The 24052-nt window shown below is 54.6% G+C and overlaps 1 protein-coding gene across 1 annotated transcript; it reads right to left on the reverse strand.

Moving 5' to 3' along the window:
* Positions 1–10177: 10177 nt before the first annotated feature.
* Positions 10178–20379, reverse strand: LOC127587396 (aquaporin-9-like). The gene is made up of 6 exons (XM_052045695.1): positions 20272–20379; positions 18901–19027; positions 15601–15738; positions 14222–14340; positions 12478–12695; positions 10178–10409 (listed from the first exon to the last, which is right to left on the reverse strand). Exons 1-6 carry the CDS (start codon positions 20377–20379, stop codon positions 10178–10180), a joined length of 942 nt encoding a protein of 313 aa, XP_051901655.1.
* Between the last annotated feature and the right edge of the window lie 3673 nt (positions 20380–24052).

Genomic DNA, 24052 nt, shown 5'->3' on the forward strand with positions numbered 1-24052 from the left:
CCGCGCTGGATGACTCAATGACTCGTTCACGTCCCAAGGAAACTCCTGGTCACTCCCGACGGTGGATATCCAATGGGATCACGCGACGAGAGGGAGGGGAGGAGGCAAGGGAAAGGGTCGAGGGCGCGGGGGGCTTCCTCCTGTCGCTTCCGGCCTGTCGGGTCTGCACCCCGAAGGGGGCGGTGGGACCCGGGAGCGGGACGTCCCACTGGCAACGGAGGCCGCCTGCCAACGATTTGGGGGGGGGATCTTGCTGTGCAGAGACCGGCCGCTTCGTTTCCCCCACACCACCCACCCCACCCCCACGTCGCGAGGCGCACTGCCCCTCTCTGGAACACCCCAGGGGGGGGGGGGGGGGGGGCGGCGACGTGAGAAGCGCTAAACAAATGCAGTGCGGCCTTGGTGTTACTGGGCCGTCCTGCAGGGAGATGGAGACCGGATCATCCTGAGACTTGTCCCGTCTTTCAATAAACCCTCGACTGACCCAGTACCTGCCTCCGAGACCCTCCTTGTGTCCAAAAACCTCCAGGAGATTGGTCAAAATGTTTAGGATTGAGGGCACACGTGGTCCTGTGTGAAAAAACCTCCCCCACACACATCTCCTTTCAACTATCCCCCTCTCACCCGAAACGTATGCCCTCTAGTACTTGACATTTTTTCCCTGGGATAAAGGTTCGAACTGTCTACCCTATCCGTGCCTCTCATAGTTTTACGAACTTCTATCGTGTCTCCCCTCAGCCTCTGCCACTCCAGAGAAAACAACCCAAGTTTGTCCGACCTCTCCTTATAGCTCGTACCCTCTAATCCAGGCGGCGTCCTGGTGAAGCTCTTCTGCACCCTCTCCAAAGCCTCCACATCCTTCCTGTAATGGGGGGAGACGACCAGAACTGCACACAGTGCGGCCTTACTGAAGTTTTACACAACTGCAACGTGACTTCCTGACTCTCGTACTCAATGCCCCGACCGATGAAGACGAGCGTGCCGTACGCCTTCTTCACCGCACTGTCAACTCCCATTTTCAGAGAGCCATGGACTTGGGCTCCAAGATCCCTCTGTACATCAAAGCAGTTCAGATCTGGGCATCCTGGTGCTGGGCACACAAAGGGTTAACAAGTTTTAGGAAGGCGTGGGAAATTGGTCTTTATTTCAAGAGGTGTAAAAGTCGGAAAGTACTGATGCAACTTTACAGGGTACTGGTCAGACCACATACAGGGCATCGCAGAAAGATCAGGCCTGCTAAATTTCGGGAGGGTATGCCTGCACCGGAGGGGGCGCAGACAGTGTTCACTCACGAGGCGGGAGGGGCTGTCGTACGGGGAAGGATCGAGCAAGGACGCCGCCTGGATTAGAGGGCGTGAGCCATAAGGAGAGGTCGGACAAACTTGGGTTGTTTTCTCTGGAGCGGCAGAGGCCTGATGAAGGTTTCTAAAATTATGAGAGGCGTAGATAGTGGGTATCTTTTCCCCAGGGTTGAAATGTCTAACACTGGAGGACACGGGAGAGGGGGAAAGTTCAGAGGAGATGTGCGGGGCAAGTTTTTTTACACAGAGAGCGGTGGGTGCCTGGAATGTGCTGCCAGGGGTGGGGGTGGAGGCAGATACGATAGAGGGGTTTAAGAGGTTCTTAGAGTCTAGTTTAAGAGTTCTTGGTATTGGTATTGGCTTATTATTGTCACTTGTACCGAGGTACAGTGAAAAACTTGTCCTGCATACCGATCGTACAGGTCAATTCATTACACAGTGCAGTTACATTGAGTTAGTACAGAGTGCATTGATGTAGTACAGGTAAAAACAATGACAGTACAGAGTAAAGTGTCTTAGATTTTGAGATGCACATGGATGTGCGGGGAGTGGAGGGAGATGGACGGTGTGCAGGCAGAAGGGATTAGTTTAGTTAGGCGTTTAATTAGTTCAGCACAACATTGTGGGCCAAAGGGCCTGTTCTGTGCTGTACTGTTCGAAGTTCTAAGTTGGGCTCACTGGAGGACAGAACAAGAGGAGATGCTATTGCAACCATTAAACCCCTGAGTGGGTCAGAGAAGTCGGACGCTGAGAGGACGCTTTGCCCCAGCAGGGCGTATCTACGTGAGGGAGGGTGGGGTGGGTCTCAGAATAAAGAGGCCCACCTCCTGACGGAGGAATTTTCCCCGTGAATCCTCAGAATTCCCAACCCCAGAGAGGCGTGGCAGCGCAGTCATTGAGCGCGGAGGGAGTGGAGGGAAATCAGATTCGGATTAGTTTATCGTCAGGCACACCAGGGGCCGCAATAAAATTCCTCGTTCACACGTGAGGGTCACAGAGTAAACAGTCTACGGGGTAATAACAACAGGTACAGGGAGCGCCAAGCAACAGAATGGTGCAGAGACCGCAGTGCACACTGAGGTAGTGCAGAAAGAAATGCTAAAGTGACAATAACAGAAGAATTAAGGGCTCGAGATCGTGGCAGGACCACCGGGAAGAGGGTGTGAGAGAGGCGACTGGTTCAGGAGTCTGACAGCGGCGGGGAAGAAGCTGTTCTCGAGTCTGGACGTCCCGGGGCTCTCAAACCCCTGTATCTTCTCCCAGGAGAGGGAAGGGAACGGCCAGGGCAGAATCCTCAACGACACCGTCGGCCTTCCTGACGCAACGCACGGTGCAGACGGACCGGATGGAGGGAGGTGACGGGCCAGTGACGGGCCGGGCAGTGTTTACCGCTCTCCGCGGGTCCCGACGCTCCAGAGCGGAGCAGTTGCCTGGGGTGCAAACCCGTCAGGATACTTTCTGTAGCGGGTCTGTAGGAGATCGAGAGAATCCTCGTGGACGAGCCCGATCTTCTCAGACGCCTAAGAAAGTACAAACGCCGATCCTTGCATCAGCATGGAGGGACCGGGGGAGGTTCCCAGTGATACGGATGCCCTGGAACTTTTTTTTTCAATTCCTTTCTTACAAAATCCAATCTATAATATTACAAAACTACAACAAACACAGAGACAATAACAGTGACTAAACACAGTCACTAACACAAACTAAATTAAATTAAGATATCCCTATCCCTGCCAAGGATGGCGTTTATCCCCTGCCGTGCCCAACAGTCCCAGAACGCCTCCATGGTACCCGTGGACACCGCATATTCCCTCTTCACAGCTACCTGGGCACGGACATAACCCCGGAACATCTCGAGGCAGTCTGCCCGGGCAGCACCTTCCGCTACCCGCTTCCAGGACCCATGGATAGTCACCTAAGCTAGCCCCAGGAGCAAGTTCACCAGGATATCCCCAGCCCTCCTTTCCCTCCCCTCCTTACTGGACGACCGCAGATGAACAGGTTGGGGCTAAAGTGCAGCCAGAAGGCGAGGAGCAGCCCCAGCAGATATGCAAAAAAAAGGGGCTGCAACCTCGCACACTCCACGTATATGTGGTACACGGTCTCCTCCAGCCCACAGGAGTGACAGTCGGCTGGGAGAGCCTTGGAACTTGAAGCTGTCGACCATCTCTACACCAGAATTAGAATCAGATTCAGTATCACTGACTTAGATGATGTGAAAGTTGTCATTTTGCGGCCGCAAAGACGTAAAATTACTATAAGTTACAAAAATAAATAGTGCAAAAGAAAAGGGATAACGAAGTATAACGGGTTCACGGACCGTTCAGGAATCTGATGGCGGAGGGGAAGAAGCTGTTCCTGAATCGTTGAGTGTGGGTCTTCAGGCTCCTGTCCCTCCTCCCTGATGGTAGTAATGAGAAGAGGGCACGTCCCGGATCCTCAGTGACGGACGCCACCTACTTGAGGCGCCGCCTCTTGAAGACGTCCTCGACGGCGGGGAGGGTTGTGCCCGTGATGGAGCTGGCTGAGTCTGCAACCCTCTGCGGCCCCTTGCGACCCTGCGCGTCGGAGCCTCCGCACCAGGCGGTGATGCAACCGGTCAGAACGGCCTCCGCCGTACACCTGTAGAAACTTGTAAGAGACTTTGGTGACGCACCAAATCTCCTCAAACTCCTAACAAAGTGGAGCCTTCTTCGTGATCGCATCAATGTGTTTGGTGAGGCCATGGTTTGGATCAGTCAACGACCACATTACAGGGCACAAAGTCTTGCTGTGCCTGATGCATTAGAACTCTCCCAGGCCTGACTGTTTATCTTCAGCAGGGCGGCTAAGAGTGCTATTAAGGGTTAATGATCGAGCTGACGAACTGATCCCAGTTAGTCATGGAGCAAAGGGCTTCTAAACCCAACCCAAATAACTAGGAACTACCACAATAAATCCAACGTGGCTGTAAGTTCAATGTCAACAAAATACAACACCAAATGATCCAGATATAGAGCTGGCACAGATCCCAATCCATGAGAAGTCTTCCCTCCAACAGTACAACGACCAATGGACCCTTGGCATCACTTCTGTGATCTGGAGGGGGACCAGCATTTACTGCCAATCCCTCACCGACCCCCTCGAGAAGACGGGCCGGGGACTGAGCCGCCGTCTCGACCCGCCGCAGTCCGTGTGGGGGGAGGCGCTCCCGCGGTGCCGTCGGGGGGAGGGAGTTCCGGGGATTCGGACCCGGCGACGGTGAAGGAACGGCCGATGCGTTTCCTGGTCGGGATGGCGGGGGTTTGGGGGGGAGCTGCGGGTGGTGGTGTCCCCCCTCGGCGGGGAGAGGTGGCAGGTCTGGGAGGTGCTGTCGGAGTAGCCCCGGGCGAGGGGCCGCGGCACGTTCTGAGACTGGGCGGCCGCTGTGGCGGAGGGATGGAGTGTTTCGGAGGGGGGGGTGGTGCTGATCGAGTGGGCTGCTTTGTCCTGGGTGGTGTCGAGCTTCCCAAGACCTGTTGAAGCCGCACTCACCCAGGGAAGTGGGGAGCGTCCCGTCACACTCCTGCCCTGTAGATGGGGGAAAGACCTTGGGTGTCAGGAGGTGAGTCACTCCCTGCGGGATCCCCGGCCTCTGACCTGCTCCTGTAGCCACGGGATTTCTGTGGCTGCTCCGGTTGAGTTTCTGGTCAGTGGTGACCCACCACCACCACCACCCAGTGCCCCAGGATGTTGCCGGTGGGGGACAGGGCGATGGGGAGGTGGTTCGACTCTCTCCCGGCGGAGACGGTCGCTGCCTGACACCTGCGAGGCGTGAACGTTCCTCGCCCCCCCACCAGCCCGCACCTGAGCGTTGTCTGGGACTTGCCACAGGCAGGCGCGGGGCTGCTCCACTTACCGAGGGGCTGAACCTTGTGCCGTCCTCAGCGGACACCCCCCCCCTTCAGATCTGACGCTGGGGGGCGGGAGCGGTCACTGACGGAGCAGCTGAAGATGGTTGGGCCCAGGATACTGCCCTGAGGGACTCCTGCAGTGATGTCCTGGGACGGGGATGACTGACCTCCCCCCCCCACCCCCCCAACACCCATCACCTCCTTCCCCTGCGTGGTCCGTCTCCAACCACTGGAGTGTCTCCCCCGCCTCTGAGGCCCGTTAGACCCTCAGGATTTTCCAGGGCTCCTTGACATCACACCCGGTCAAACGCTGCCTCGGCATCGAGGGCAGTCACTCCCCCCCAATTCCCTCCATTCATTCAGGGGTCCCAGATCTTTGGTTCAGGCAAGTCTGGAAGTGGAGGGGTTCCTGGTGAAACCCAGACCAGACGCTGACCTGGTGGGTAGTGAGGGGGGTCTCTCCCCAGCAGACGTCTCCTGCGCTGTCGTGTGTCACACTCACAATGCACAGGGGACCTCAGGACGGCTCCCCTTTGCCGACGGCACCAAGGGCTGGAGAACGCTGCGTGGTTCCTTGTCGAGGTTCCTCCCTGTGGGACAGAGAACTCCCTGATCTCCAGGCTCCCAGGGTATTGGTATCGGTTTATTATTGTTACTTGTACTGAGGTACAGTGAAAAACTTGTCTTGCATACCGATCGTACAGGTCAATTCATTACACAGTGCAGTTACATTGGGTTAGTACAGAGTGCATTGATGTAGCAATAACAGTACAGAGTAAAGTGTCACAGCTACAGAGAAAGTGCAGTGCAATAAGGTGCAAGGTCACAACAAGGTAGATCGTGAGGTCAGAGTCCATCTCATCGTATAAGGGAACCGTTCAATAGTCTTATCACGGTGGGGTAGAAGCTGTCCTTGAGCCTGGTGGTACGTGCCCTCAGGCTCCTGTATCTTCTACCTGATGGAAGAGCAGAGAAGAGAGAATGTCCTCGGTGGGTGGGGTCTTTGATTATGCTGGCTGCTTCACCAAGACAGCGAGAGTCCACAGAGGAGAGGCTGGTTTCCGTGACGCGCTGGGCTGTGTCCACAACTCTCCGCAGTTTCTTGCGGTCCGGGCAGAGCAGTTGCCGTCCCAAGCCGACATGCATCCAGATAGGATGCTTTCTATGGTGCATCGATAAAAGTTGGTGAGAGTCAAAGAGGACAAACCGAATTTCTTCAGCCTCCTAAGGAAGTAGAGGCGCTGGTGAGCTTTCTTGGCCGTGGCATCTACAGTATGTGATTTGACCAGGACAGGCTGTTGGTGATGTTCACTCCCAGAAACTTGAAGCTCTCAACCCTCTCGACCTCAGCACCGTTGATGTAGACAGGACCATGTACACCGCCCCCTTTCCTGAAGTCAATGACCAGCTCTTTTGTTTTGTTGACATTGAGGGCAAGGTTATTGTCATGACACCATGCCACTAAGCTCTCTATCTCCTTCCTGTACTCTGACTCATCGCTGTTTGAGATACGACCTACAACGGTGGTGTCATCTGCAAACTTGTAGATGGAGTTAGAGCAGAGTCCGGCCACACAGTCGTGAGTGTATCGGGACGCAGCCTTGTGGGGCACCAGTGTTGAGAATAATCGATAAAGGGGCGACTCATAGAGGTTATCAGCTCAATGAAAGGCACTCGTTGGTCTGCCTGAAACCTTTCTCTTCCTTTCCCGAAGGCGATTACGAGAATCACGTTAACACGATATTGCAATGCTTAACAACGCACGCTGTTTACAGCTTCAAGTAATGATGCGGTCATTGCTATCTGGGACACACCCGAGCCTCCCGAGGTGCCCACCGGTCCCGGAGAGCCTCCACTATACCCAGTGGATACCGCGTGCTCCCTCCCCAGTGGCACACACGGGCGCCCCGCCCCTCCCCGGAAGAGGGGGCAGGCAATCGGCTCGGGCGGAACCCTCGATCGCCTGCTGCCCTGCGCCCGCGAAGGGTCACCTTGGCCAGGACCAGGAGCGGAACCGAACAGGAGATTCCCCCGCAACCCCAACCGCCGAGCGACCTGCCGCCAACCACTCCCCACCCACCCACCCCGCCCACTCTGCACCGGATGACCAAAGATCAGGAGCGCGGGGACTGTATTTGAGGAGCAGCCCCTTCAGATACTCAAATAAGAGGCTGCGGCCTCTCACTCGGCCCATCGAGTCTGCTCCGCTACCTCACCATGAGCTAAACTATTCTCCCATCAAGCCCCAATTCCCGGCCTTTTCCCTTGATACCCTGACTAATTAAATACCTATCAATCTCCTTAAACACCCCCAACGATTGGGCCTCCACTGCTGTACGTGGCAACGAATTCCACAAACCCATGACCCCCTGGCTAAAGAAATTTCTCCTCATCTCTGTTTTAAACCTGTACCCTCTAATTCTAAGACTGTGCCCTCTGGTCCTGGACTCACCCACCAAGGGGAACAGCTTGGCCACATCTACTCTGTCCGGTCCTTTCAACATTCTATGAGGTCCCCTCTCATTCTTCTGTACTCCAGTGAGTACAGTCCAAGAGCCGATAAACGCTCATCGTATGTCAGCCCTTTCATTCCGGGAATCATCCTCGTAAACCTCCTCTGAACCCTCTCCAACATCAGCACATCCTTCCTAGGATATGGGGCCACTGATACCCCCTCGTGCCTTGTCGAAGTGTCGGGGCTCCCCACCTGAGGTGTTCAGAAGGCAGAAGGAGTGCTGCTAATTGTGGACTTCTGATCACTATGAATTATATGAAACCTTGAGCTTGAATTATTAGCGGAGAATCAAAAAAAGTCTGATTTCTTTCTCTTCTTCTTTTAGTTGAGTTAGACCAGGTTTGCCGCTGTCGTTACAAAAGGTGAATTCGATCTGCAGCTAAGAGCACTTCTTTGTTCTAGTTAACGGCAGAATAAAGTTGCTTAATCTATTTGTGCAGTTGAGTCTTTCATCGTTGATTCGGTCGCTCAGGAGGAATCAAAAGAAACCTGAGCTCTGTTTTGAGAGAGAGAGCATGAGCTATGAGGAGAGGATGGGCTGTTTTCTCTGGAGCGGCGGAGGCTGCGAGGAGACCCGACAGAAGATCGTGAGGGGCGTAGGTAGAGTAGACAGCCGGTATCTTTTCCCCCCAGGGTCGAAAAGGGCGTGCATTTAAGGTGAGAGGGGGGAAAGTTTGAAGGAGATGTGCGGGGCAGGTTTTTTTTTTACACAGAGAGCGGTGGGTGCCTGGAATGTGCTGCCAGGGGCGGTGGTGGGAGGCAGATACGATAGAGGGGTTTCAGAGGCTCGTAGATGGATGCGCAGGGGGTGGAGGGAGATGGGCATTGTGTCGGCAGGAGGGATTAATTTAGTTGGGTGTTTAATTAGTTCGGCTCAACACGGTGGGCTTGAAGGGCCTGTTCCTGTGCTGTACTGTTCGACGTTGTGGGAATTACACTCCAGGTGGTCAAACAAGTCACAGTGGCTATAATGGGGTTTGCTTTACTTGAAGAAAACTCTGGGTTTGCAAGCAGTTCCAAGAGAATTACACATATTAGGTTGAAAATGTATACAATAGCTAATAAAATACAAATTCACATCTCTCCACATACTCCTTCAGCTGCATACTGTTTCAACAAAGTAGTTCAGCTTTTGACGCACGAATGCGGTGTCCTTTGCCCTCGATGGGAGAGGTGGTGGGTTGGGAGGCACTGTCGGAGTAACCTGGGCTGTATGTTGTCGAGCGGAACACGTTGCAAATTGTACGTCACAAACTGTCTCTTCGAACACAGCCCCTTGTCCAGCCCTGAATGCCACACTGACTGGCGGTATTGCTACAACCCACTGCAAGCACTGACGCAGGTCACGGGTGTGGGAAAGGTAGAGAGATACTAGGACAGCGACTTATTTTTTAAAAGCATGACAAACTACATCACAAATATGTACAACAACAATCCCCCGCATTTACACAGCTTCCTTTAAGGGAGTAAAATGCCCCTGGGATTTCCACGGGAAGGTATTGGGACCATCTCTGACCCTGGAACACTTTGGGAGATGTTGGGAATCTCAGGTGAAGATGGAAGGTTGGAGGAGGGAGAGGCAGAGAGGTTTGGAGGAGGTATTGGGGGGGGCGCGAAATCGGGGCTCGGGCAGCTGAAGGAACGGACGTCAAAGGTGGTGTGTGGGATTCGGGGGAGGACAGAGAGGTTGGAAATGGAGGAGGAGGAGGTTTTGGAGGGGGGGTTACAGAGGAACAGAGGGGGTCAGAGACGGGGAGGACTGTAGGATATTGGTTTATTATTGTCACTTGTACCGAGGTACAGTGAAAAACTTGTCTTACATACCGATCGTACAGGTCAATTCATTACACAGTGCATTTACATTGAGTTAGTACAGAGTGCATTGATGTAGTACAGGTAAAAACAATAACAGTACAGAGTAAAGTGTCACAGCTACAGAGAAAGTGCAGTGCAATAAGGTGCAAGGTCACAACAAGGTAGATCGTGAGGTCAGAGCCCATCTCATTGCCGGAGGGGGTCACAGAGACGGGGAGGGGTGTAGGGGCCAGAGGAGGGTCACGGAGACGGGGAGGGGTGTAGGGGCCGGAGGAGGGTCACGGAGACGGGGAGGGGTGTAGGGGCCGGAGGAGGGTCACGGAGACGGGGAGGGGTGTAGGGGCCGGAGGAGGGTCACGGAGACGGGGAGGGGTGTAGGGGCCGGAGGAGGGTCACGGAGACGGGGAGGGGTGTAGGGGCCGGAGGAGGGTCACGGAGACGGGGAGGGGTGTAGGGGCCGGAGGGGGTCACAGGGACGGGGAGGGGGACACGAAGACATCGGGGGGGGGGGGGGGTGCTATGGAACATGGGCCGACTCCGGCCAGCTGAGGGCAGGAGAGGCGGAGCCTGTGGCCCGCCGGTGGGGGTGGGTGCGGGGTGGGTTGGGGGGGGGGGTTGCTGGTGGGAGACGGGCCAGGTGTCCGAGCGGCGGCAGGGAGGGGCCGGGGCCGCCCTCACATGTAGTGCCCCCCCTCCTCCTCCTCCTTCTTGTAGACGACCGTCTGCGGCTGCCTCGCCTCCTCGCCCTCCGACCTCTGCCTCCGTGCCTCCTTCAGACCCAGCTCCTCGGCCCTCCTCTGGTCCTCCAAGTGGTGGAACTCGATCAGCAGCTCGTAGACCGCGGAGCCCAGGATGGCCCCCACCATCGGCGCCACGATCGGCACCCACCACCAGCCTCCCCCGGCCCTGCGGACAAAGATGGCGGACGCGTTACCGCCCACTCTCCCCGTCTGCCCTGCCAGCCTTCCCGAGCGAACCCCTCGTGCGCCCAGCGCCCGGATGCCCTGATCCGATCTCCTTTGACGTCCAGAGGGATCTTGGGCTCCCGAGACCACAGCTTCCTGGAAAGTTCCCATGCGATCAGACAGGGGCGGCACAGAAGGCGTACGGCCCGTTGGCCTTCGTCGGTCGGGGCCTTGAGTGCGAGAGTCGGGAAGTCACGTCTGCAGCTACAAAGGACTGCAGAAGCTGGAACCTAGAAGTTTGTGGAGGGACTCAGCGGGCCGGGCAGCATCCGCGGAGAAAAGCAGGCGGTCAACGTCTGGGGTCAGGGACCCTTCTTCAGGACTGAGGATCGGGAAAAGGGAGAAGCCCGATATATCGGAGGGAAAAGCGGAGCAGGGATAGGCGGGCAAAAGAGGGGAGGCGGGGTGGGCGCAGGGTGGGCGATAGGTAGATGCAGGTAAGAGATGGTGATGGCCAGGTGCCGGGTGGGGAGGAGGGGAGGGCAGATCCACCGGGGGGATGCGTCAAAGGTAAGGAGAGAGAGGGGAAAAGGCTGGGAAAGGGGAGAAGCACGATGTTGGGGGGGTTGTTGTGGGGGTTACTTAGAGTGGGAGAATTCAATGTCCATGTCGTTAGGCTGCAAGGTCCCAAGACGGAAAACGAGGCACTGTTCCTCCGGTTCGCGCTTGGAATTCTCCCGGCAGTGGAGGAGGCTGAGGACTGACGTATCAGTGACGGTGCGGGAGGAGGAGTTGAGGTGACCGGCAACGGGGAGACGCAGATCGCGGTTACGGATGGAGCGCGGGTGTCCGGCGGAGCGGTCACCTGGTCTGCGTTCGGTCTCGCCAATGCAGAGGAGTCAGCTGTGTAAAACTTTGGTACGGCCGCACTTGGGGCATTGTGCGCAGTTGTGGTCGCCACCACCCCCCCCCCCTCCCCCCGTTACAGGAAGGGTGTGGGGGCTTTGGAGAGGGTGCAGAAGAGGTTCACCAGGACGCCGCCTGGACTAGAGGGCATGTGCTACAAGGAGAGGTCGGACAAACTTGGGTTGTTTGCTCCGGAGAGGCGGACGCTGAGGGAAGACCTGATAGAAGTTTATAACATTATGAGAGGCGTAGACAGACAGCTGGTATCTTTTTCCCAGGTAGAAATATCTAATACCAGAGGGCATGCGCTGAAGGTGAGAGGGGGAAAGTCCAAAGGAGACGTGCGGGGCAAGTTTTTGTTTACACAGAGGGCGGCGGGTGCCTGGAAGGTGCTGCCAGGGGTGGGGGTGGAGGCAGATACGATAGAGGGGTTTAAGAGGCTGTTAGATAGGCCCATGGATGTGCAGGGAGTGGAGGGAGATGAACATTGTGCAGGCAGAAGGGATTTAGTTTAGATTGGCATCATGGACAGCATTGACATCGCGGGCTGAAGGGCCTCTTCCTGTGCCGTGCTGTTCTGTGTTCTATCTGTCACCCACCCCCCAATTCTACTCTTCCATGGGAAGCGGTGGTCCCTTTTTCAACCTCCGCTTCATATTCCCGGGAATTTCTTTTTTTCAGGTACTACAGGGCCCCTGGAGTTCAGGAAAGATTATAGCCATGACGTCATGTAGGAGCGGACCTTAGGGCCACGAGGAGTAGGGAAATGTGGGCCACTCGACCCTCTGGCTCTGCTCCACCGCTCGGTAGGGCCGTTGTCGGCACGGTGGTGCGGCGGGCAGAGCCGCTGCCTTGTGGCTCCAGGGACCCGGGTTTGATCCCGACCTCCGGCGCTGCCTGTGTGTGTGGTTTGCACATTCTCCCTGTGACTGCATGGGATCCCCCCTGTGGGTGCTTAACCACACTCCGGTAGTTACTAGTTACCGTTACCAAAACTAGAAATCATATTAAAAACGGGTTTTCACTCCAACGTCAGTTTCGAACCTCTGACCCCGGCGTGCTCCGAGGTTCCAGCTCATCTGATAGCCCGGCGGACGGACCGAGTGGCCTTGATCGCAGGGGAGGGGTGCAGGGGAGGGAGGAGTTAGGTAGGGCGGACTCACGTGAAGACTTCTGTCCCCCAACCCGCCACCAGGGTCAGGAGGCGAGGTCCAAGGTCTCGGGCGGGGTTGATGGCGTATCCTGAGTTGGAGCCCATGGACATTCCGATGGCCACGATGGATAGGCCGATGAAGATGGGCTGAAGCACCTTGGGAGCTCCGTTGTTCTGGGTGTCCCCCACGGCCAGGATACAGAGCAGAAGCGTCCCCGTCCCGATCAGCTGCGTGGGGGACAAGGGAAGTGTGAACGGGCACCCACCAACGCCTTCGGAGGCCGTCGCCCTCCTGACCGCCCCTGACGTGAGCCCCGTCCGGTTCCCTCATCCTGACTTGGCCCTCGGAGGTAGTGTCACGTGCGTTTGGGTGCGCCGAGCTGTGGGATGGGGTGGTGAGGAGGGAGCGCCGTGCTGCGAGAGGATCTGTGCTTTGGACAGACTCTGCTTGAGCGGGAGAGGATGTTTTCATCAGCGGGAGAGTCCGGGACCCGAGGGCGCAGCCTCAGAATAAAGGGACGTCCCTGTAGAACTGAGACGAGGAGGAATTTCTTCAGCCAGAGGGTGGTGAATGCGTGGAATGTGTTGCCACAGAGGGCGGCGGGTGTATTTAAGGCTGAGATTGATAGGTTCTGGATTGTTGAGGGGGTTTCGGTTTACGGGGAGATGGCAGGAGAAAACAAAATCAGCCATGATCGAATGGTGGATCAGACTCGATGGGCCGAATGGCCTAATTTTGCCCCTACGTCTTACGGTCTTAACTTGGTTGACACCAACTCAGATATTGGTGAGGCCGCACTTGGGAGTATTGTGCTCAGTTCTGGTCACCCTACCGCAGGAAAGGTGCCATTAAGCTGGAAAGAGCGCAGAGGGAGATTTACGAGGACGTTGCTGGGACTCGAGGGACCGAGTTATGGAGAGAGAGAGGTCGGGCAGGTTGGGACTTAATTCCTTGGAGCGTAGGGGTGACCTTTTAGAGGTGTATCAAACCATGAGGGGCGTCAATAGGGTGAATCCAGGGTTGGGGAATCAAGAACTAGAGGGCACAGGTTTAAGGTGAGAGGGGAGAGAGATTTAATAGGAACCCAAGGGGCAATTTCTTCACCAAGAGGGTGATCCGTATGTGGAACGAGCTGCCAGAGGGAGTGGGTGAGGCAGGGACGTTAACTGACACTCGGACGGGTCCGTGGATGGGAAAGGGATACGGGCCAAATGCAGGCAAATGGGACTTGCTTGGATGGGAATCTTGGTCGGCACGAACCGGTTGGGCCGAAGGGCCTGTTTCTGTGCCGTGTGACTCTAACCCCATTGGCCGTCAGTGGGCCGGGACATCCTGGATGAGCGAGTGACGGGAACCTCCCGCCGGTTCTTTGCCCACACGGAATGCAGCAACCTCGTCCTCCTCCCTGGCCCGGAACAGGGCAGGAATTCGGAAAGCCGGACCCTTCAGAGCGTCCCCGAGTCCCTGCCACCACCACCCACCCCCCCCATTCCGAGCAAACAGGACCGGCTCACTCTCCATCTGGGCTGAATTCCCCAAACTCGGAGGGTGGGTGGGGTTCCGCCTTGTCTCCCGTCACTCCCTGAGCTTTATCCCGAGCCCTCCCACGCCCTTCCCGGGCGCATCCCATTCCAGGTCGGGACTGTGCGCGTGGTCCTCAGCGGGACGCTCCCTCCTGCCGTTGGTCCCCCGGGAACGGCCGGGGCGGCGGAGAGGGGGAAACGCGGCGGACGTGGAGGGAGGGGTGGGATACCTGGTCAATGAAGCCATTCAGGAGGGTCAGGAAGGGCGCAGGGTAGGTGCCGAAAATGAAGGCGGTGGCTCTTGGGCCGGTGACAGAGAGGGTGCCATTGTTCACCGCGTAGATGCCATCTGTAGGGGCAGAGAGAGAGAGCATCAGAGGCAGATCCGTGGATGTCCGTGTCATCCACAGAACGTGGGCCCCAGGAGAAGGCCATTCACCGAGATCCCCTACCTCAGCCCCATTTCCCCGCCCTCTCCCTCGACCCCCGCCCCCCCACCAACGCTCTCGTGGGACGGATCGCAGGCGGGGAGGAGTCGGCGCACCCGAGCGAGATCGGACACCCGGTCGAGCGGAGCCACAACAACAGCCTCTCGCTCCACGTCAGCCAAACTAAAGAGCCGATCGTTGACTTCAGGACGGGGAAGGAGGGTGAACAGGCGCCAGTCTACATTGGGGGGAATCGGCGGTGGAGGGGGTCAGCAGCTTTAAATCCCTGGGCATTAACATCTTGGACACCCTGTCCTGGGCCCAGCGCACAGACGCAATCACAAACATCTTTACTTTCTTAGGAGGTTAAGGAGGTTCGACTCATTACTGAACACTCTAACAAACTTCTACTGTTGAAAGTGTCCCGACTGGTTGCATCGCGGTCTGGGACGGCAATTCGAATGCGCAGGGACGTAAGAAGCTGCAGAGAGTCATGGATTCAGCCCAACACATCACGGGCACATCCCTCCCCACCATCGGGAGTATCTACAGGAGCCGCTGCCTCAAGAAGGCAACGTCCGTCGCCAAAGATCCCCCCACCATCCGGGCCGTGCCATCTTCTCGCAGCTCCTGTCGGGCAGGAGGTACAGAAGCCTGAAGTCCCCACACCACCAGGTTCAGGAACAGCGACTTCCCTTCAACCATTCGGTTCTTGAACCAACCGGCACAACCCGAATCACGACAGTTTAGCAACACTGGGACCACTTTGCACCACAGTGGACTTTTTTTGTTCTAATTGTGTTCTTTCTTGTAAAAATTGAGTAGGATTTATGCTTAATTTATGTTTTTCTTGTGAACGTTGTGTATCTGATGCTCTGTGCCTGTGATGCTGCTGCAAGTAAGTTTTTCATTGCACCCGTGCACACACGGACTTGTGCAGACGCCAATGAACTTGACTTTGATGCAGTGTCAAGACTGGAAGGCCTGTCCCACACACCGAGCACCCACACATCAGCAGCACCATCCCGATCCCAACCACCGTCCGGAGAAAAAAAAAATCCCCATCGAGCCTGCACTCGTGCTTTGTCAGTCCGAAGTCTTCCAAGATGGATATAAACACACACACACACACACACACACACACACACTCCTTCTCCACACCTGTCGTGGTTTGTCCTTACCGTGATGCACACCGTACACGACCGCAGCGCCAACGAATCCCCCGAGGGTCTGGAAGAACATATAAAACGGCAGCTTCCTCCACTGGAACCTTCCCAGCAAACACATGCTGAAGGACACGGCTGGATTCAGATGGGCTCCTGGATATTAAGCACAATAAGGGTCATAAGTGAGGCCACCAGCACCCCCTTCTCCTACAGTGGCGCAGTTGGGTACAGCCACCGCTTTGCAGTGCCGGAGACATGCAAGGGGTCACATGGGGGAACAGGACGTGGCTGTATAAAGAGAGGGAAAGCCAGCCAGTCTGGTGTTGGTTAATAAAATGTTCGGCTGTTAAACCCACGCGAAGTTTGTCTCTTGATGAAGAGCAAACATCGTGTGTGGGATTAAGCACAGATCGAACCCAAACCCAATCCTTCTCGAGTTGTCCAAACTTGGACTTCAAATGCTAGGTGGGGGGGCTCGATGGATGGTAACACTCAACCCTCCCTACCTCAGGAGTGAGGTGGATCGGCTGGGTGAGGGGTGTCGCAACAACGACCTCGCGCTCAACGTCAGCGAGACCGAGGAACTGATTGCCGACTTCAGGAAGGGGAAGTCGGGAGAACACACACCAGTCCTCACTGAGGGGTCAGCGGTGGAAAGGGGGAGCAGCTTCAAGCTCCTGGGCGTCAACATCTCGGAGGATCTACCCTGGGCCCAACACATTGATGCAATCACAAAGAAGGCACGCCAGCGGGTCTACTTCATTAGGAGTTTGAGGAGATTCGGTAGGACACTAAAGACTCTTGCAAATTTCTACAGATGTACGGCGGAGGGCGTTCTGACTGGTTGCATCACCGCCTGGTACGGAGGCTCCAATGCGCAATATCGCAGGAGGCCGCAGAGGGTTGCAGACTCAGCCAGCTCCATCACGGGCACAACCCTCCCCGCCATCGAGGACATTTTCAAGAGGCGGCGCCTCAAGAAGGCGGCGTCCGTCACTGAGGACCCTCACCACCCGGGACGTGCCCTCTTCTCGTTACTACCATCAGGGAGAGGGTACAGGAGCCTGAAGACCCACACTCAACGATTCAGGAACAGTTTCTTCCCCTCCGCCATCAGATTCCTGAACGGTCCGTGAATCTACCTCATTATTGCTTAATTTTTCCACTATTTACTTATTTTGTAATTTATAGTAATTTTATGTCTTTGCTCTGTACTGCAGCCGCAAAACAACACATTTCATGTCATATAAGTCAGTGATAATAAACCTGATTCTGATTTCACTTTAGCCGCAGTCCATTTATTCCTAAACGTTCCCACCAACACCCAAGGGCGCTCAGGTAGCACCCCACTTCTGGAGTTCCCTGGGGGTTTTTCCCAGAGCCCCTTCCATTCCCTGAGATCACTGGAAAAGACCCCAGCCTCCATATATTCCTTTATCTGTCTCTGGTGCCCATTGGTAGACACCATCAAACTTACACAAGGAATGTCTGCCGTCTGATTTCAGGGAGGTTACACCCAGTCTCCACAACAAACACGGGCACAGCGCAGGAACGTCGGTGAGGCTGCACTTGCTCGGTTTTGGTGACCCTGCTGTAGGAGAGATGCCACTAAGCTGGAAAGAGCGCAGAGGGAGATTTACCAGGACGTTGCCGGGACTCGAGGGACTGAGTTATGGACAGAGGTTGGGCAGGTTGGGACTCTTTTCACCGGGGTGTAGGAGAATGACGGGTGATCTTATAGAGGTGTATAAAATCATGAGGGGCATCGATAGGGTGAAGGCTCTTTTCCCCGGGGTTGGGGAATCAAGGGCACAGGTTTGAGGTGAGAGGGGAGAGATTTAATAGGAACCTGAGGGGCAACTTCTTCCAGAGGATGGTCTGTATGTGGAACGAGCTGCCAGAGGGAGTGGGTGAGGCAGGTACATTAACAACATTTAAAAGACACTCGGACAGGTCCACGGATGGGAAAGGTTTAGAGGGATACGGGCCAGACATGGGAAAATGGGACTGGCTTAGATGGGAATCTTGGTCGGCATGGACCGGTTGGGCCAAAGGGCCTGTTTCCGTGCTGCGTGTCTCTAAGACTCCCAGTTCCCGCTCCATCCCAATCCCCAGAAGTTGCCCGGATTTGCAGACGGTGGGCTGCATTCGACAGAGAGGTCAGGATCCGTCCCTCTCCGGAGCCATTGCCCCCCTTTTGCTTCGGCTCATCAACTCGTCTTTGCCTCCGTCGCCTTTGGACTCTTCCGAGCTCACCCCGGCTGGGGACGCCCGTTCCTCCCTCTCCCAGTCCCCACCAGACCTGTACCACCAGTCCCCGTTCCCCAACATCCCCACACCCGCTTCCTTGACCCTATCATCCAAGCCACTTCGCCCTCTCCGAAACCTCTTCCGACCCAGTGCCTTGCTCAGACCTCGCGATCCATCCCCCGATTCCCGTCGCTCTGACATTGGCGGACGTGCCCTCAGCTGCCTGGGCCTCGAGCTGACAGAATCCCCTCCCTCAACCTTCCTGTTTCACCCCTCCCCTCCTTCCACCCCTCCTTTCCCACCGTACCCGGCTCCCTGTCCCAACACCTTCTAATGGGTGAGATTCGTCAAAAGGTTGTTCAGTGATGTAACTATAAATTATCTGTGGTGTTTAAACACAGAAGGATCATCACAGTTAACCAGTTGTTAACAAAACACTCCGATACTTGAAAATGTATTAAAGATCCCAGCTTGTTACCCACTCTTGGGGATCTAAATATAAACCCCACAAACCCCTGGATTAGATCCCAGCCTGTAACCCACTCCTGAGGACCTGTTATTCTATATATAAAACCCCTAACCTCTGGATTAGATACCAGCCTGTAACCCACTTCTGGGGACCTGTTATTCTATATATAAACCCCCCGAACCCCTGGATTAGATCCCAGCCTGTGACCCACTCCCGGGGATCTGTTATTCTATATATAAACTCCCTGAACCCTGGATTAGATTCCAGCCTGTAACCCACTCCCGGGGATCTGTTATTCTATATATAAACTCCCTGAACCCTGGATTAGATTCCAGCCTGTAACCCACTCCCGGGGATCTGTTATTCTATATATAAACCTCCCGAAACCCCTGGATTAGATCCCAGCCTGTAACCCACTCCCGGGGATCTGTTATTCTATATATAAACCCCCCGAACCCCTGGATTAGATCCCAGCCTGTGACCCACTTCTGGGGATCTGTTATTCAAAACATAAATCCCCCCAGAACCCCTGGATTAGACCCCAGCCTGTAACCCACTCCCGGGAGGGTCAGTCCCCCTGTGTCCAGGCAACTTACCGGAGATTCCCCCGGCGATGTAGACCCCGAAGGTGGCTCCCAGCCCGAATCCCAGGTTGACGGACAGGAACTTCCCGGCGTTGGTGTGACTGGTGACCATCTGCGCGACGGCCCCGCAGCCGAACAGCTGGCGTTGGGGGAACGGGGAGGGCGGAAGGGAGAGAGTGTGAGCTCGGCGGTAGGTCCAAGTACAGCCCGTGCTGCCTTCCCTGGCTGCCCCTCGCCACAGCAGCGCTCCGCGGGTGGCGGCTGCCCACGGTGGCACAGAAAGATCCCAGCATCGGTCATGTGATCAGTTCCCATCTGAACCCCTCTGATCGCCCGATTATATTTCGAGGGAGAGACCTCGTCACATGTTCTGGGGTGGCACTTCCCCCCGCTACATGGGATTTACGTGTGTGCGTGTGTGTGTGTGTGTGTGTGTGTGTGTGTGTGTGTGTGTGTGTGTGTCTGTCTGTCTGTCTGTCTGCCGGGCAGAAGATACAAAAGCCTGAAAGCAGGTACCACCAGGCTCAAGGACGGCTTCTACCCCACTGTTATAAGACTATTGAATCAACCTGTCACAGTCTAAACTCTTGACCTCACAATCTACCTCGTCGTGGCCCTTGCACCTTATTGTCTGCCTGCACTGCACTTTCTCTGTAACTGGGACACTTTACTCTGCATTCTGTTGTCCTCTTGTACTCCCTCGATGTACTGATGTACGGAATGATCTGTCTGGATGGCTCGCAGGCAAAAGCTCCTCACTGTATCTCGGTGCGGGTGTCAATAATGAACCAGTTACCAGTTAACTTCATGCATCCTACATTGCTGTGTATTTGTCAGTCAGTGTGCCTGTAACGTGAGTGAACACGTCTGTGTGTGTCCATATACTCACCTGTGTACACCTGTATCTGACAAGGAGCAGACTGCTCCCTCCTCACCACCCCTCCCGCGGCGCTCCCTCCTCACCGCCCCTCCCGCGGCGCTCCCTCCTCACCACCCCTCCCGCGGCGCTCCCTCCTCACCGCCCCTCCCGCGGCGCTCCCTCCTCACCGCCCCTCCCGCGGCGCTCCCTCCTCACCGCCCCTCCCGCGGCGCTCCCTCCTCACCGCCCCTCCCGCGGCGCGGCGCTCCCTCCTCACCGCCCCTCCCGCGGCGCGGCGCTCCCTCCTCACCACCCCTCCCGCGGCGCGGCGCTCCCTCCTTCACCGCCCCTCCCGCGGCGCTCCCTCCTCACCGCCCCTCCCGCGGCGCTCCCTCCTTCACCGCCCCTCCCGCGGCGCGGCGCTCCCTCCTCCCCTCCCCACAGCGCGGCGCTCCCTCAGTGTGCCCGCTGGGATGGCTCCACGATCCTGCCTCAGGTCTGGAAAGAAGTTGGGAGCAACTTACAACCAGAATGCAGACTCCAAGAAACTCGGCCAAACATTCCCTGAAGAGGCGACTCTTGAGCTGCAGAGCTCGGTGCAAACTTCTCCCCAGTGCCCCGACCCTCTCCATCCCTGTCCCGGCTCCCTGTCCCGGCTCCCTGTCCCTGTCCCGGCTCCCGGAGGGGTCGAGGGTCTAAGGCGAGGAACTTTAAGGAAGGATTTCCTGCAGGGAAGGATCCCAGTCGGCGGTGGCTCCGGGCTCCGGGAGCTCTCTCCAGGGCGATGTGATGGAGCTGGCCCCCTCTCGGGGGTTTTTAAAGCCCCGTCCTGCACGGAGATGGGGCGAGGCGGCCCGGTGTCGGGTTCCCCAGCCCGCCCCGGTCGTGGACGGGACGTGGTGTCCTGGGCTGGCGCCGCTGCTCGCTGCGGGCTGGAACGTGGAGCCTGCGGGGCAGGGGGAGAGACTGCGTGCAAGCTCACTGACACTCACACACTCACTGACCCGCTCACACTCACTGACACTCACACTCACTGACACTCACACTGACCCACACACACTCACTAACACACACACTGACCCGCTCACACTCACTGACACTCACACTGACCCACACACACTCACTGACACACACACACACTGACCCACACTCACTGAACCACTCACACTGACCCACTCACACTCACTGACACTCACACTGACCCACACTCACTGAACCATTCACATTCACTGACACACACACACTGACCCACATACACTCACTAACACACACACTCACTGATCCATTCATACACTCACTGACACACACAGACCCACTCACACTGACACACTTAGACACACACTCACACAAACTAACACACTCACACACACTGGCATACACACTGGCACACAAACACATTGACACACTCAGATACACACACTGATGCACTCAGACCCACACACTCACACAGGGATGTACACAGACACACTCACATTGACATGCTGACACACACATCAACACACATTGACACACTCAAACACACAGACTGACACACACTGACTCAATTACACTGATTGTCCTGCCTGCGTATCATCCAGAATCTCAGGGAGCTCTGGAGAGATTTCATTCGACTCTCAAAAACATGCTGAAGACTTTTAGTTTTGGAAACACAAAGGATTGGGATGAAGGAATTCATTTTTTGTTTGCAGTGAGGGAGTCAGTGCAAGAATCATTAACGTTCAGTCCTTTTGAACTTGCGTTTGGACATCAGGTTAGAGGACCTTTAGAATTGCTAATGGAACAATGGGTCAATGAAGATATGCATTTGAATTTGTTGGACTACGTTCAGAAATTTAAAAATCGGCTGCAGAAGGCTTGCCAGTTAGCGAGAGAGAATTTAAAAGCAATCGGACAAAAATGAGAACATATTTTGATAAACGTTCGCTTTTAAAGTGGGAGTAAAGTGTTAGTATTTTCTTCTATTCAAAACAATCCTCTGCAAGCCAGGTTTCATGGGCCATTGTAACTGAGTTTAAGATTAATCATTTAAATTATGTGATCAAAATACCTGATCGACAAAAACATAAAGAACTCTGTCGTGTAAACACGTTTAAACCTTATTATGAGAGAAACACAGTCGCGGTGATGGCTGGTAATATGGTTGTTGACCTGAAGATATCTAAAGCTGACACTGGCAAAGGTCAGCTTAGACCAAATGTTGTAACACAGAGGCTGGGAAAGAAAAATGTTTTGGGAAACATTGAAACAAAATTGAAAATTTACAACCTAAACAAAGACGACAGATGAAGCGGTTAATTATAAGATTTCAAAATTTGTTTCCGGATGTTCCAAAGAGAACCTCAATAGCTAATCATCATGTTGATGTTGGGGGTGCAGAGCCAATCAAACAACACCCACATTGAACGAATGTAGAAAAGAGCAAACGTTGACCAGAAGATTGAGTTTATGTTAGGGACGTTCCACTTCGAACTGGAATTCACCCTGTGCGATTGTGCCTAAACCCAACGGAAGTGTTAGGCTTTGCCCTGAGTATAGAAAAGTGAAAGCTGTCACTAAGTCAGATGCTTACCCTGTCCATAGGGTGGATGATTGCATAAACGGAGTTGGAAAGCCTAAATTTCTTACAAAAATTGACCTATTAAAAGGGTACCGGTGTGTCCCATTGACAGATAAGAGGATTTCTGCCTTTGTAACGCCTTCTGGATTGTATGAATACAAAGTTTTGCCATTTGGAATGAAAAATCCTCCGGCGACATTTCAAAGAATGACTAATTCTGTGATTCATGGGTTAAATCATACAGATGCCTACATTGACGACTTAGTGACAGGGAATGATACTTGGGAAGCTCGTATCTCTGCGTTAGAAAGGTTGTTCGAAAGACTTTCCAAAGCCAACCTTACAGTTAACTTGGCTAAAAATGAATTTGGCCATGCCGCTGTGACGTATCTCGGTTACGTTGTAGGTCAAGGCAAGTTAGCTCCTGTTCTGGCAAAAGTTCAAGCAATAGCTGAGTTCCCCGTTCCAACGGGTACGAGGACCGTTAGAAGGTTTCTGGGAATGGTTGGATATTATCGCAAATTTTGTAGAAATTTTGCTGATATTGCTCTTCCCTTAACTAATCTGAAGAAGGGAGTGGTTTGTTTGGACAGATCCTTGTCAAGAAGCATTTGAGAAGCTGAAAGCCATTTCACGCGACTATCCTGTGCTCAAATCACCTGACTTTGAAAGACCATTTCCATCAGCAGTGGATGCCAGTGAGGGAGCTGCAGGAGGGTGACCGTGATGGTACTGATCATGCTGTAGCTTACTTTTCAAAGAAATTTAATGAGCATCAAAAGAATGATTCCACCATAGAGAAAGAATTACTGTCGCTTGTTTTAGCCTTGCAGGATTTTCATGTGTATGTTTGCACCGCTCAGAAACCACTGACTGTGTCTGCAGATCATCACCCATTGGTGTTTCTGAGCCGAGTCAAAAACAAGAACAGAAGGCTGTTAAACTGGAGTTTAATTTTGCAAGAGTTTGATCTCATGATAACTCACATTAAAGGCAAAGATAAAATAATTGCTGATTGCCTTTCCCGATGCTAAATGGAAGAATGTATCCTTACTAATGTGATTTTCTGCATCACGTAGCTTGATCATTATAACACTGCTTTACTAATTGTATGCGCGGCTAAAAATTTTGCTCTCACGGATCAAAATTTTTTTTGGGGGGGGAGGTTTTATGAGTCAGGTTGCTATTTGGTGAATGTCCTTTAAGGCACCTGGATTGTAGTGACAGACACAGCTAGAGTTGTGTGTGTGTGTGTGTGGTGTTATCTCCAAGACAGCAAGACTATAACGACTGGCTGTTTTGCACAGAGAGTTGGGAGGGGGCGGGTGGGGGAAGGAGGGAGGGAGGGAGGGAGGGGGAGGGAGAGAGGGGGCGGGGAGAGAGAGAGAGAGAGAGAGAGAGGGAGAGACTGGCTGCTTGTCTCCGTATCAATGGATGAAGAACGATAGCCGTGTCCGTCACGAGAATCCCCGTATGGATTGGCGTCGACTTTGTCGTTAACCTGTAGTGGGAAACGGGCATTTCTGTGGGCGGCAACGTATCGAAAGCCTTCGGAGTGGCAGATACTTCGGAACAAAGCAGTGGAGATCATCGGAGATCGAGGTGTCGTCTGGGTTCCGTCGTGGAACATGTGGATTTTGTAATTTCCCTCTACAACCTCTCGACATTCTCTCTTCAGTCAACGGTGGTTTTGCAGAAGCCTTTGCTCACGTTTCACCTGATGACTTGCTGAACTGAACTTTGAGAAC

Source organism: Pristis pectinata, chromosome 40 (genome assembly GCF_009764475.1).
Source record: "Pristis pectinata isolate sPriPec2 chromosome 40, sPriPec2.1.pri, whole genome shotgun sequence".
Lineage (NCBI taxonomy): Eukaryota > Metazoa > Chordata > Chondrichthyes > Rhinopristiformes > Pristidae > Pristis > Pristis pectinata.